The sequence below is a fragment of the Lycium ferocissimum genome, chromosome 4 (genome assembly GCF_029784015.1).
Source record: "Lycium ferocissimum isolate CSIRO_LF1 chromosome 4, AGI_CSIRO_Lferr_CH_V1, whole genome shotgun sequence".
NCBI classification, from domain to species: Eukaryota; Viridiplantae; Streptophyta; class Magnoliopsida; order Solanales; family Solanaceae; genus Lycium; species Lycium ferocissimum.
This window is the reverse complement of record NC_081345.1, coordinates 27,368,820-27,383,340: the sequence shown is the minus strand read 5'-3', so window position 1 is coordinate 27,383,340 and position 14,521 is coordinate 27,368,820. Positions and strand designations below refer to the sequence as shown.

Genomic DNA, 14,521 nt, shown 5'->3' with positions numbered 1-14,521 from the left:
AGACTCTCTCGCGGCTGACACACATAAATGCTTATCCAGCTTAAGTTTTTGTTTATTGATATTTATTGGTCGATTCTTCAAGGCGATCATATTATCATTGAATTAGATATTTTACTTGAGATGTGTGATCAAATTGCTAGCATTATCTCAAAACAAGACGGTAGTACTCCTTTAGTGCCACGACTAGTGCCCATTTGCCCGTTGTGCCTTCCACCAATCAAATTAGGTGGTGTAAAGTGAAACCCTCAATCATTTGCTGTTTTAGCGACTTTTGCAAAGCATCTAAGACCAAATATGCCCGGAGGAATGCAATCTCAGGAGACAAACCGTACCCGTATTTTGTTTTTTTCCTTTTTCGTAGCAGCAGTTACAATACTTCCTCTGTTGGAAATATTGACTCTAGACGATATACTCGGTGCACCCTTTACCCCAAAGCTGTTAATAGCAGGAAATTAGTGCGGCCAATGAAAAGAAAATCATCAAATTTCCTTAGAATTCTTTAGATAGTCATATTCTTGATGTAGGATTAGCATCTTAAGGAAAGAATTTCGAGCAATAAGATAAAATTTTTAAAAATAAATAACATGGGAGTATGAAAAATCATGGGGAAATTTCATAAATATACAATTTGGTCACTTACATTGCAAAAAATAGCCCAAAACTTACATTGCAAAGCTTTAACCCATATACACCCATATATAATATTATACAATATTATACACCCATATACAATATTATACAATATGATAACCGATATACCCATATACACCCATATACAATATTATAACCCATATATACACCCATATATCCATATACGCCCATATACAATATTATAACCCATATACAATATTATAACCCGTATACACACAAACTAAAAAAGATTCATGGAGATCATGGAAACACCAACCACCATATTTATATACACCTATGTAACGACCCATTTGGTCCTTAGTACTTTTAGGCCTAATATCCATAGAAACACCCTTTTCGTGGTCTAATTTTGGTGCTGTTTCGATAATGGGTGATTCAGTTATTTCATCAAGAAAATTTTAGAATATATGTATTTAACGTGTGTGAATAGTTTATTCATAGAAATAATATTTGCGCACATATAAGGTGTAAGTGGGTAAATAGAGGAGGTATTTGACGAAGTGGATAATTTTAAAAATAAAACAAAATGGTTGAGTAAAAAGATTATTTTGGACAATGATTTTAATTGAGGATCACATAGGACAAGCCCTTAATTAATTATTTGAGAAATTGATTAATTAAGAATGTTAGCGGGAAACATGTATATGATCAAGAGCGTTAGTGGAAGATAAAATCATTTAGGTGTTAATATCATGGAAGACACGATTGAGTCCATTAATTGATAATCAATTACAATCCTCAAATCGGTGGCATTTTTTTTTTTGGATGAATTGATTTCTGTAAGGTAATAACAAAATGTGGACCCTAAGGTCCATGATTATTTAATTTTTTTGTTGTATAAAATATATCATTCATATAATCGCCAACATATGTAATGTTAGGGAGATATTTTATTCAAGAAGCTAAACGGAGGGCAGTAGATTACTTTATGTTTGGTTGTCAAAAACTTGAATTTTTGTTTCCCACCGGATTTAAAGAAGAAGAAAATCCCATTTGGGGTATTACTTTATAAGTTGTGAGCTGAGTTATTTGGGACTATTGGATGATTTTGGGACATTCCAACGTGAACAATATTTACTGTCCAAAGTGGTAAAAAGAAAGAGGGCCTCACAATCCATATAGTGGAGAAATACATAATCATTTTGTGCACCAACTTATTATACCCCACCAAGTATGCTAATGGAAAACGATCATGTCGATGGCATGCCTAGTAGGCACGTGTTATCATGGCTGACAGCATTATGATTAGTGGGATGACAAAGCCTGTTCTGAATTTCATCTTCAAAGTTGAACTAGAGAGAGAAACACTTCATCTTCACCAAAGTTGAGTTGAAAGAAAGAACACACGGCCATGGCAACCTTTTGAAGCTCAAGGCCGGATACCCTATTTTTTCAACACCATTAAATTGTTAATCTTCATCTTCATTTGGAGAAAGAATTATGAATAACCATGGCCGCCAAGCTCACGTCCATGGCAGCCACTTAACCCACTTCAAGTGTTGCAAGTTATTAGGGATGTCCAAATTAAATTTGAGACCTTGTCCGTTCGGAAGCACTTCACAGGAAAAAGCTTTGGCGTGAAAGTTCGTGACACCTGTTCACGGCATCGAGGTAGGTTACGCGTCTACTTCTAGAGTGCCCGGTTAGCGAAACGTACGTCAGGAATAGTAGTGATTGACGGGGAAAGCATGATAGGCCTTGAGCACCGGGTGGAGGTAAATTCCATCTAGGTTGGTATTGCCTACCGTTATATGGGCTTGTCGCCATTATCATGGCAATCTTGTTATGTGGGCTCGTCGCCATTATTACGATATTGTTATGGAAGGTCATTGTATTGTGATTTCATGTATTTGATATAATTCTCTCTCTTGTTATCCCACCGGTCATATGGAAGAGGAAGGTTATTCGAGAATTTAATATTGAATTGTTAATTCCTAGTATGAATCTATGGAACCTATGTGATTGTGGTGATTATTGAGGTTGATTCCATGCGAGGCATGCATCCCATATTCTATGTGCTATGTGATGTAATTATCACCTAGTTGTATCTTTATCACATACTAGCTCCCTCACCTTTACGAAAGGAAAGGGTAATATTGATGATTGACCGCGGGCAATAATAGACTTGTACTTGTTTATTGCATATTGGTGATATAGTTGGAGATCGATATCATGCATGACATGCTTTCATATTACTCTTATGTTGTTATAATGGTGAGGAGAGTGATTGAGAGACTCCGAGGTTTTTGCGGAGATCGAGAGTGACAAGAGACTCCGAGGTTTTACCACGAGATTGAGAGTCGAGAGAGACTCCGAGGTTTCTGCCGGAGATTGAAAGTGACGAGAGAGACTCCGAGGTTTTCGCCGGAGATCGAGAGTGATTGATAGCCTCCGAGGTTTCGCCGAGAGCACGAGTGGTACATGGACTTCCAGCCGGGTCCCCGATGGGTCATGACTACGAGGCATTGCCATAGCATGTGTGTACGGGAGTGGAGTGTGAGAGGTGACTACCGCATTGCATAACATTTACATAGCACTATTACATTGCATTTGCATAGCACTCCATTTGAATGGTCATTCATGTCATTGCATGGCACATTCTCTCGATTGATTCTTGATTTGTGAATTACCGAGTTGTTGTTTGTGAGTATTTATTTTAAAGGCCGGATGGAATCGAGGTTTATAGAATTCTCCCTAGGCTTATAATCCGAGATATTGAGATCCCTTGTGACTATCGTTAATGCAAGACTTTCTCATGTGCTAGATGTGTGACCGTGTTTGATTACTTATCCGCTACTTGTTAGTTGCTTCTTGTTTATATGCGTGAACTAACCATTGTCGGCCCATGATACCTACGAGCCTTGTGTTGTCATACTATTTCGTTTTCACACCTCTTCCGGAGTGTAGAGTTATTTTCAGGTGATGTTCGGAGTCTCACGACCGTTTCGAGCATTCGTCAAAGACGTTTGGGTGAGCTATTGCAACCCGCAGTCTCTCCTTAGATTTACATTGTTCTCTATCCTTAAATCAAGTCGTATCCGCCTGAGTACATCTATTCAAATTGTAAACTTCTTAGAAGCTCTTGTATGAGTCTAGACCAGATTTTGGGAATTTCTTATAATGAAAGTATTTATTCCGCATGTTGTATCAAATTAAGGTAGTTATCTGAGGCGTTCGCCCACCAGGGAGGGTTAGTGTGGGTGCCCGCATGATCCATGATTTGGGTCGTGACAACCTATATACATAAACACCATATACACCCATATACCACCATATACACCCATATACATCCATATACCACCATATACACCGAAAAGTATACCTACGTGCCGTATCATGGAGGGTCGCTAAAAAAACGTTAACCGGTCGTATCCGTAACAATACAATTAACATTTAAACAAAAACAAAAAGTCACTGGTGACGACATTAAAAAGAAAATCCGGTCAGATCGTTGGGCATTGTTTGGCCGGAGATGGCTTGCTTCGCCGGAGTTAGATCGGTGGAGCAGTGATGACGATGGAGGTGGGCGTGTGCAAAGAGAGGAGTAGGAGGAGGGTCATTTTTTGTAAGATTTTGAAAAATGGGTCAATTTTGGTAGCATTGGTACCCTAATTGACATGGGGTGTAATTTTCTCAAAAATCATTTAATATGTATGTCAAACAATTAAATTAACACTCAGAGCTAGATGTGAGCTTATCGCCTACTGATCTTACTCAAATAAAGTTAATGGGAGCAAACACATCAATAACAGCAGACACAGAGGAAGAAATCCTTGCTCTTCGGGCTAAGATACTGACTTTGCCGTGAAAGGAGTAATGAGAGGAAATCTACTGAAAATAAAAGGGAAGAAAATTTAATTGCTTATTCTATATAAAATAAATACTAAATATACCGATATATTTTATGATAAAATAATAAAAGAAACAAACCTACTTTGGCAGAAGGTAGAAACTCAATTTATTCATTAAGATGTTTGAAGATGGATGTTGGACAATTGATGGGAAGATTGCAAAAATAATATTGATTTACTTGCATCAACATCTAAAGAACCTATCCTCTAATTGAGTTCAAAGTACAATTTATTCTGTTAATTGAGTTCAAAGTACAATCATTCTTTGGTACTTCATGAGAAGTAACATTTACTTCATTGTATACTTCTTTGAGAAATATAACATATACACATTTCTTTAGTTTAATTAATAGAAAAATTACTTTTCATTTTACTATATGTTACATTGACCTTCTATGATAGCTGAAGCGGAAATGATAAGATGAAAAACAATAACAACAGTTATGTCTTCCCTTAGAACTAGCTAGTTGTGGTTGATTATAATCAAAATGAGGAGAAGAAAGAAGAAAGAAGAAAGTAAAAAAAACTCAAACACACATTATTATTAATTCCAGCGGAACAATTACAAAGAAGCAAAATGAAAACACAATAATGCATCCACCCAAACCTAGTCAGTTCAGCCGCGTTGGATTTTATTCAAGCTGATAACAACTCGCCTTAGCCGAACTAATTCTTTTCAGTAATTTTGATCTCAACGAGAAAGGAAAATTGAAAAAGCAAACAAAAGATACAGATATTATTGTCAGAGATGCATGCAATAACATCAAAAGATCATCATTTCAATTTCAAATGTCTAGTCCTCATCTGCAACGACGATGACTTGCTTCCCGATATTTTCTCCATAAAATATTCCAATGAGAGCAGCAGCTGCGTTTTCTAATCCATCTTTTGGATCTTCCAGATAGGTTATATTTTTACAGTATAACATCTCAGAGACCTTGTCGACAAATTCATCATAATAATTCAAATTGTCATTATCTATATGAAACCCCTCCATTACAATGCGCTTGGTGACAAGGTGAAATAAGTTATGAATACCATCTGGTTTCTCGAGGTGATTATACTGAGATATCATTCCAGAAACAACAATCTTACTATTAGGATTCATGTGCAATAGCACTTCATCCAACAAGGGGCCTCCCACGTTGTCAAAATATAAGTCAATGCCATTTGGACAATACCTGAAAAAAAGTTAAAGATATGTTAATCGATCTGTAGTATACGTACAAACCATCAAAGTCATAGAATCCTTGACTAATAAGATATACATACCTTGTTAAAGCTGCCCCTAGATCTGTTTCTTTTTTGTAGTTGAAAGCATCATCAAATCCAAATTTGTTCTTTAATAAATGAACCTGCAAGACAATTAATTCATGTTAGTATTAAACAGTAATATAAATATTGTAAAGAAAGGCACATAGATTAGTTAGAATTTAAATTAATCAAGTCACATAGAGACCTTCTCATCAGTGCCTGCACTTCCAACGACGTAACAATTATTGAGTTTGGCAAATTGTCCAGCAAGTTGACCAACACCTCCTGCTGCAGCTGAGATATACACAACTTCCCCTTGCTTTGGAGCTGCTACATTCGATATACCAACATACGCTGCAAATCCTCCAATACCTACAACAACATGTCAATTTAATTATTAAGCTCAAAATATATACTCTAAGAAAGTATTATTTTGTCTATGTTTAAGATGGATAGATTTGGTATGTACCAAAAAGTCCAGTGTAATACGATTTATTTACATCCGGATAGTGTTTGATTTTTCTTAAGAATTGAGGATCATCTTTTATCATGGTATATTCTTCCCAACCAGTAATTCCCCAAACATAATCGCCTTCGTTATAATCTGGATTAGTAGACTTGAAGACTTTGGCCACGCCATATCCTGATATAACCTGAAAGTTGGAGATTACAATTAGTAACGGATAGAGAAGATTAATCTAAGAGCAAATTAAATAATTAAATTGAACTGACTGATCCACGTTTGATAGCGCAAGGCTTCAGCTGAATTTGAGGGTAATCTTCACCAGACAATTGGCGACGTAAGTCAGCATCAACAGCCAAGTAGAGATTCTTGAGCAACACAGCTTTTGTTCCATCAGGGTTAATGAATGGAAGAATTGTTGATTTTCTTAGCTCAAAATTATCCTCTGTTGGCATACCTTTCACATATTCTTTCAACACTACTTGCTTGTTTCTCTTTGTTGCTTGCTGCATTGTTGCTTCGGCCATTTTCTAATACGTAAAATGAATGCTTTTTTTCTTTTTTCTTTTTCTTCCTTTGCGCAAATAACAATACAATTGAAGAGAATGAATTTGGTGAACAGGGAAGTGCGCAAGTGCTGGGTATATATAGTGTGTGTTTAAACACAAAATTTTATAAAGTATAATTAACTGCTATATTAAAAGTCTTAACTATTTACAACATTAATCATGCTATATACACAAAAGATGTAGTTCTTTAGCATTTTTTGTAGACTTAAAGTATTTAATGACATTTCAAAGACTTCTTTAATTTTATGCGACTTTGAGTCTTTAAGTATTTGAAATTAAGTTGTCTTCAAATAATTCTCATTCGATGTCCTGCTAAGTAATATGTATTAAGTTTTGTGCACTGTCTTACACAAATATTTACACCATCAGGTAAATTATTTAATTAAATTTTAGGAAAAAGATATTAAAAGTAGAATCCTAGTTGTACTATAATTAGTTACTATTTCCTTTCATAATATAAATCAAAATCTATCTTTTCCATGTTTTTCTGATTTTCTCTCAGTGAATCTTCAACGCCTTAATTTCTCAAATATTGTTCAATTGGCAAGAAGTAATTCTTGCAAATTTAAGAAGTAACTCATGCTTCAACCATTGTTTTGGTGACGAAAAAATACTTCAACCATTGTTGACCTTGGGGAACTTGAGAACTTCTGCTTTAAGGGTTTGCTATCACATAGTATATTTTATTTTCTCCATGACTGCTCTGCAAATGAACTTCAGTTTTTCCTTCTTCTTTTTAATTAATTAAGAAATTCAAAGTTGCAGAATCACATAAAAATCTGCATCAAACTTTTATGTGCTTCAATCAAATTAGGGAGAGAGGCATATGGGGTAGATATACAAGCAAATTAAGGAAAGATAAGAAGCAAGACAAGCAGAGAAAGATAACATATGGTAGGAGGGCTTGGAGGAAGATCCGAGAGTTCCAAAGTGCGGGAAATTTTTTAGTTTAGAAACAAAGAAAAAGGTGACTTGGAAATTGGAAAAAAAAAAAAAAAGAAGAGTGAAACCCGGAAAGATTGGTTACCCTGCCATAGCAGGTCAATTTACCTGATGGTGTAAATTTTTGTGTACACTCACAGTGTACAAAACTTAAACTCATATGTATTAGTGCTGACAAATTGGATGGATTAGATCCCGTAAATATATGACGATTCAAAATGAGTTAAGACAAAAATGAATAAAATATCCGATACATCCATATTTAATATGGGTAAAAAGTAGGTTGAATACGAGAAATCTAGTTGCAAAATCAAATAGCTAGCTAGAGTCAGTTACTGTGTAGAGTTCAGTTGATAAACAAATTACATGGCAAAACCTCAAAAAGTCTGCGAAAATTATTGAAAAAAGAACACCAAGGCCTCCACATAAAATAACACCAATTGTCTCTTCTTCTTTTTTCTTTTTTATTCCTCTACTTCTTATCTTCTTTTCTTTTTTCTCGTTTTCCCCCTTTTTTTTTTATTTTTTCCCAAATCATACAATTTTTTATTTTCTTTTTCACCATAATCTGATTCCATATTTAATTCTATCTCCTTACTTTTTTATTTTTCTATTTTCTTTGTTTATTTATTCTTTGTTTCTTGTTCCTTTTTAATTTCGTTTATTTCTTTTTTGCTTTTTATCTCCATAATCTAATTTTATTCACTGTTTTGCTATTTTATTTATTCTTCTTTTTTAATTTCTAGTGATTTTCATTTACTTTTTTCTCCTTTTCTAATTTCATTTTTTTCTTTATTTCCTGTTTTTTTCATAATCTGATTCTACACGCCTTTTGGCTCCTTTATTTTTATTTTTATTTTTATTTTTAATATCGATATACAAGATAACTAATATATTATTCTTTTTTATATGTTTTATTTTTTCTATATCTCAAAAAATAATTTATTCTAGTATATAGTAATATGAAATCAGTAGCAGTTGAAGTGTGCTATGATACCCACATGGTATATATCATATACTCATAGGATATCATACGGGATTCGCGGTCCATTCCTTCAAGAAAAATACTTAGTCCTCTATGATACCGACGGCATATATCATATACGACGCAGTATCATAAAGGACCGATTCATCCCTTCAGGAAAAACACAACTCAATCCTCTATGATACCAACATGGTATATACCATATACTGACAAGGTATCATAGACGATTGATTCATTCCTTAAAAAAAATACTTAGTCATTTATGATACCCACATGGTAAATCATATACTAACATGGTATCATAGAGGATTGATAGTTCATTCTTTCAAGAAAAACACTCAGTCCTTCATGATACCAACTTGATACATATCATATACTGATAGGGTACGTGTCATAGATGACAGATTCATTCCAACACTACTCAGTCCTCTATGATGCCCACATGGTATATATCATATACTGACAGCGTAGAATAGAGAACTGTTCATTCATTTAACACTAAAACAAACACTTCTCAGTCTTCTATGAGACCCACATTGTTTATAGCATATATTGACAGAGTATGATAAATGACTGATTCATTTCTTCAAAAAAATCTCCTTAGTCTTTTATGATACCACGTAGTATATATCATATACTGAGTTTAAGTATAATTTTAATATTTTAATTTTCATATCATTTTAAAAACTTATAAAAAACGTTCATATTTTATATAAATTTTGGTTTTATTTGCAAAAGGGAAAAATTCTAAAATATATTTTCTGCTAAATTGGGTTTTAATAAATAAGCTAATGATTTTAATATATTTTTTTTATATTATTTCTTGTTGTAGTCTAATATTTTTATATTATTTTTATTATGGCTACTCGGGTAAAAATTTTGCTTCGTGTGGGTAGCGAATATAATTAAATTTAATGGGGCAAATATGGGTAAATATTTTGCTTTTGATGGGTATTTTGTTTTGTTTTTTCCAAATTATTTGAAGAAGTCTTCTAATTACTTAAAGACTCAAAGTCACATAATTAAACACGCTTTCGAAATATTATTAAATACTTAAGTATTTGGAAAATATTTAAAGCACTAAATGTCTGAAAGATACTTAAAGTAAATGAAGTCGCCTTTAAAAATATTTATTGAAATTGGGATCTTATTAATATACAAACCATTAATATAACATATTGGCGTTTGGTAAAAATATCATTAGAAGAACATTTCTGAAAAAATCCAACTAATTGCTGGAAAACAAAATTAATTGTCCCTTGGATCCAAATTTCCGGACATTTGAATCATTCATTCTATACAACGCTAACTCAAAGGTCACATACACAACTTACAAAATAAAAAAATTACAAATTTAGTTAACAACGATGAAAGCGAGAGATAATACTCAAAATACCCCCCAACGTTTGACCAAAATCCCAACTACACACCTAACCTTTGCGTTGGTCCTATTACCCCCCTGGACAAATTTTTTCAGTATTAAAATGCCCCTTTTTTCGATGTGGATAAGAGCGTGAATACAACGCCGATTAGCGCGTTATAGCCTTTAAAAAACAGCATCTGACGTGTTTTTGAGCGCCAACTAGACTGCCACATAGGTAAATTTAAATTCCCTTCATTTTTAGGCTACTTCATCTTCTTCTTCACCCTATTTAATATCCATCTCCATTTTTTTTGTCAAAATAATACCCATTATAAATTTAGAGCTAGGATAGTGATTATTCTTATAATCCTTGTTTTCCCAAATCAAATTCAAAAAAAAAAAAAAAATCGAAAAGAAAAAAAAACGAAAATGCGGAAAAAAAAAAAAACGAAAATCTAATCTTGTTAAAAAAAAAATCGATTGGAAGTTGTTTGTTTGGAGTTGCTACTTGTTGCTTGGTTGGAGTTGTTTAAGCACTAATTCTTTGAGTTGAATTGGGGAGAAAATTAAACTCCATTGCTAGGAATTTTGGAGAAAGCTATGAAGAACACCAAGTGGGTTTCTTTAAATTCTTGATTGTTTGATCAAATTAATGGATGAGCTTTGTTCTATTTGGTGTTAGGAAGCTTCCTTTCACATTTGGATTTTTTTGGATTAGATTTGAGGAAGTTGGTGTGATTTTTTTTTTTTTTTCAACTCCTAATGAAGAAGAAGAAGAAGAAGAAGAAGAAGAAGAAGAAGATGATGATGATGATGATGATGATGTTGATGAAGATGATGATGAAGATGAAGGAGAATTGGGTATGGGTTTTCGGATCCTATACTAAAAATGGAGTATGGAAAATTGAAAGGTTTTTTCTTTTTTTTTTGAAGAAGAAGAAGAGTAGATGGATGGAGGAAGGGGAGAAATTAATAAAAAATGAGGGGAAATTAAAGATGTGTCACGTGGGCAGGCGTGTGGACACAACTGAATTGTTAATAATTGGGAGTTGTCATATTGGACTGCCACACCAGCAAAAAAGGGGCATTTTAATACTAAAAAAAATTGTCCGGGGGGTAATAGGACCAACGCAAAGATTAGGTGTGTAGTTGGGATTTTGGTCAAACGTTGGGGGGTATTTTGAGTATTATCTCATGAAAGCGACTTTGTCATTACAAAAAGGTAAAAGTTGATTAATGACTATCCGTAAAATTACTCAGCGATCACTTAACATTCTCGTTAGATCTTTAAATTCTTATTAAAACACATGAAATGGACATGTGCAATTAGTATGTAAATTCCATTTTTTTCAATTAATTTTGTCCAAATAATAATCTCTCAGCTAAGATATGATTCGACCTTATATATTTTTTTCAAATAACCTTTTCACTCCGTCAAATTTAACTAATATTGCTATGTAATTTTCTCGCCCATGCGCATGCCTTTGTAATAGCAAACTAATGTTGCACCTTCTTGAGGTTGAAATTTCAAGTGTGATCAGAATTTAGCAACGAAATAAGGATAATTGGCCTCTTTAATTCGTCCTTCATCTATCTGTCTCCTATGAGAATTAAGTTAATATACAAATTACTTACTTCGAGAAGTCTTTGAAAATTATTTGAAGACTTCTAAATACTTAAAAGACAAAGTCACAGAAGTCTTCAATCGAAATTTTATCAAATACTTAAGTTTTTTAACAATAATTAAAGCACTATGTCTCTGAGAAAAATACTTAAAGAATATATACCAAGTCGTCTTTAAGAAAATAACCAAAGAATTCGAGATCCTATTAATACCCTGTAATAATATAAAGAATGGTTTAACTCCTGTGATTTATCTGTAATCTCTTTTATTTCTTTCTTTGCTTCTTCTTATGTTATATGCAGCTATACGACAAACAATAAGACAGTGGCAAACCGTTACAATTTGTCTTTGTACATTGAAACTTTTTAAAATGATTGAGAATATTTTTCATTTTAATAATTGTTTATTCAATTTTCCCTATATATCATATAAAATTACTAGGAGAAAATAAAAGAGGTGTTCCATAATACTTCGACAAAGGTGAGTGACTTTTTTAATTAAAAAATTACTTTAGCATGATATTTAAGTACAATTGAATAACTTTTTCGTTACAAAATAAAATAAAATTTAAGGACTTAATTTGGTGCAACAAAGTAAAAAATCAGGTGACCATCCACATGAGAATTGAGATTACCTCGGTGATCACTTGACGGACTCAGTTAGATCCTTAAAATTAACTAATTAAAACACATGAATTGGCCACGAGCAACTAATATGTGAATCCACCTTTCGAGTTCTATGTATTTGTGTGTGTTTAAACACAAAGTTTAACTATATTAAAGGTCTTAACTATTTACAGCATTAATCAAGCTATATAAACAAAATTAAGCTTTTCTATAAGTTATGCTTAAGTCATTTTTAATTAAGTTAATGCTTAATCTATAAATTCTGTACAAGTCCTTAAAATTTAATTAAAACACTTTGAAATGGTCGTGAGCAGCAAATATGTGAATCCATTTTTTCCATTATATATTTTTTGAGCTATATTCATTTCAAAGTCGTAGTGCTTTAAGTATTTTTTGAAGACTTAGGTATTTTTATAATATTTTGAAGACTTCTTTAATTATGTGACTTTGAGTCTTTAAGAATTTAGAATTAAATTGTCTTCAAATAATTAATTGCCGGCAAACCTGAAGGATCTGGATCATGAATGGGCAGATCGAAAATGAGTTAGACAAAAATTAAATAAGATTTTCTGTCCGACCACATATAGTACGAGTAAAAAATAAGTTGAATGACGGGTAATATCAGTAGCCATATTATTCATGGCTTTAATTTTTAGCTGACCCTCATGCTTCTTTAAAAAATTTAGTTGCAAAATCAAATAGCTAGAGCCGTTTACTCGGCAAAAACTCAAGAAGTCTTCCAGAGCTATCTGATACTTGTTCTTTGATGGGAGGTGATAGATATACGTGTAATTAGTCGAGATGCTTGTAGTACTACTTTCAGGACACCGGGATTATAAGAAAAATTTATTCGAAGAAGTCTTCTAAATACTTAAAAACCAAAAGTGACATAATTAAAGAAGTCTTCAGAATATTATTAAATACTTCAGTCTTTGGAAAATACTTAAAGTACTAAAAAATATGAAGAACATTTCTAAAAAATAAATGTTTACAAATATTTAAAGAAATCGGGATCTTATTAATACCCAGCTCATATACAAACCATTACTAATTAGGACACACTGGCGTTAGGTAAAAAGATCATCAGAAGAACATTTCTAAAAAATAAAAATACGACCGACTAATTGCTGGGAAAGGAAAATTAATTTGCTTTTGAATATTTGAATTAAGGAACAGGTTGTCTTTCATTCCATGCAACGCTAAATCAAAGACCAAATACATACTCCCACGGTTCACTTTTACTTGTCCACTATGGACTTTGCACACCCATTAAGAAATAATAAATGATGTTAAAAAAAAAGAAGACCAAATACATACTCCCTCGGTTCACATTTACTTGTCCACTATGGACTTTGCATACCCCTTAAGAAATAATAAATGAAGTGTATAACCATGATACCATATTAATTGGTGTATCATTTTAATGGATTTGGAAAATGATTTAGAATGAGTAATTAATGCTAAGGGTAAAACAGGGAAAATAAATTATTTTTCTTTTGATATGCGAAAGTGGACAAGTAAAAGTGAACATCTATTTTTGGAATAATGGACAAGTAAAAGTGAACGGAGGAGTATTTAATTAACAATGATGGAGGAGACTTTTTTGCTCCACTTCAATTGATTGATTAATTTGATTGAAAATGTTAGTTTGGATTAAATGCAAAGGGGATATTGGTCCATGACCTTTAAGATACTTTATCGATTGGTACTTTGTTTTTCTTTCGTAGAATTAGAAGTTAAGTAGGCGTTTGGCCATAGAAATCAAAAACTTTTTCATTTTTTTTTTTTTGAAATTTCGGAGTTGGAGTTGGAGTTGTGTTTACCGTAAGTTTTTTACAAATAGTTTTTTTTTGTTGAAATGTACTTTCTCAACAAGTTTTTGGTTGTGAAAAAAAGGAAGTTGTATTTGGAATTTTCGTAGGCCAAACACTAATTTTTTAAAAAAGTGAAAAAAATTCTGAAAAAAAGTGAATAATTCTTATGGTCAAACGGGTCTTCTCGGATGTTGTACAAATTGATGGAATTCGATGAACAGTATGCAGTTAATAGGATAACCCAAATGGATTATAGTGGCTAGGAAATGTTGGATTGAAACTCGTCACACAGCATTTTGAGTTGTCGTGCATTACTCAGGTGTACTGAATTTTAGTATAACAATATATGTGCAGAACTTCTTTTCTCTTTTCTTCAAAG

General features: G+C 32.9%; 1 protein-coding gene across 1 annotated transcript; it reads right to left on the bottom strand.

Moving 5' to 3' along the window:
- Positions 1 to 5,019: 5,019 nt before the first annotated feature.
- On the bottom strand, positions 5,020 to 6,824 carry LOC132054522 (NADPH-dependent oxidoreductase 2-alkenal reductase-like). Its single transcript, XM_059446512.1, has 5 exons — positions 6,489 to 6,824; positions 6,226 to 6,409; positions 5,962 to 6,128; positions 5,775 to 5,857; positions 5,020 to 5,683 (listed from the first exon to the last, which is right to left on the bottom strand). The coding sequence occupies exons 1-5, from the start codon at positions 6,744 to 6,746 to the stop codon at positions 5,296 to 5,298; spliced, it is 1,080 nt and encodes a 359-aa protein (XP_059302495.1). The 5' UTR covers positions 6,747 to 6,824; the 3' UTR covers positions 5,020 to 5,295.
- Positions 6,825 to 14,521: the final 7,697 nt, after the last annotated feature.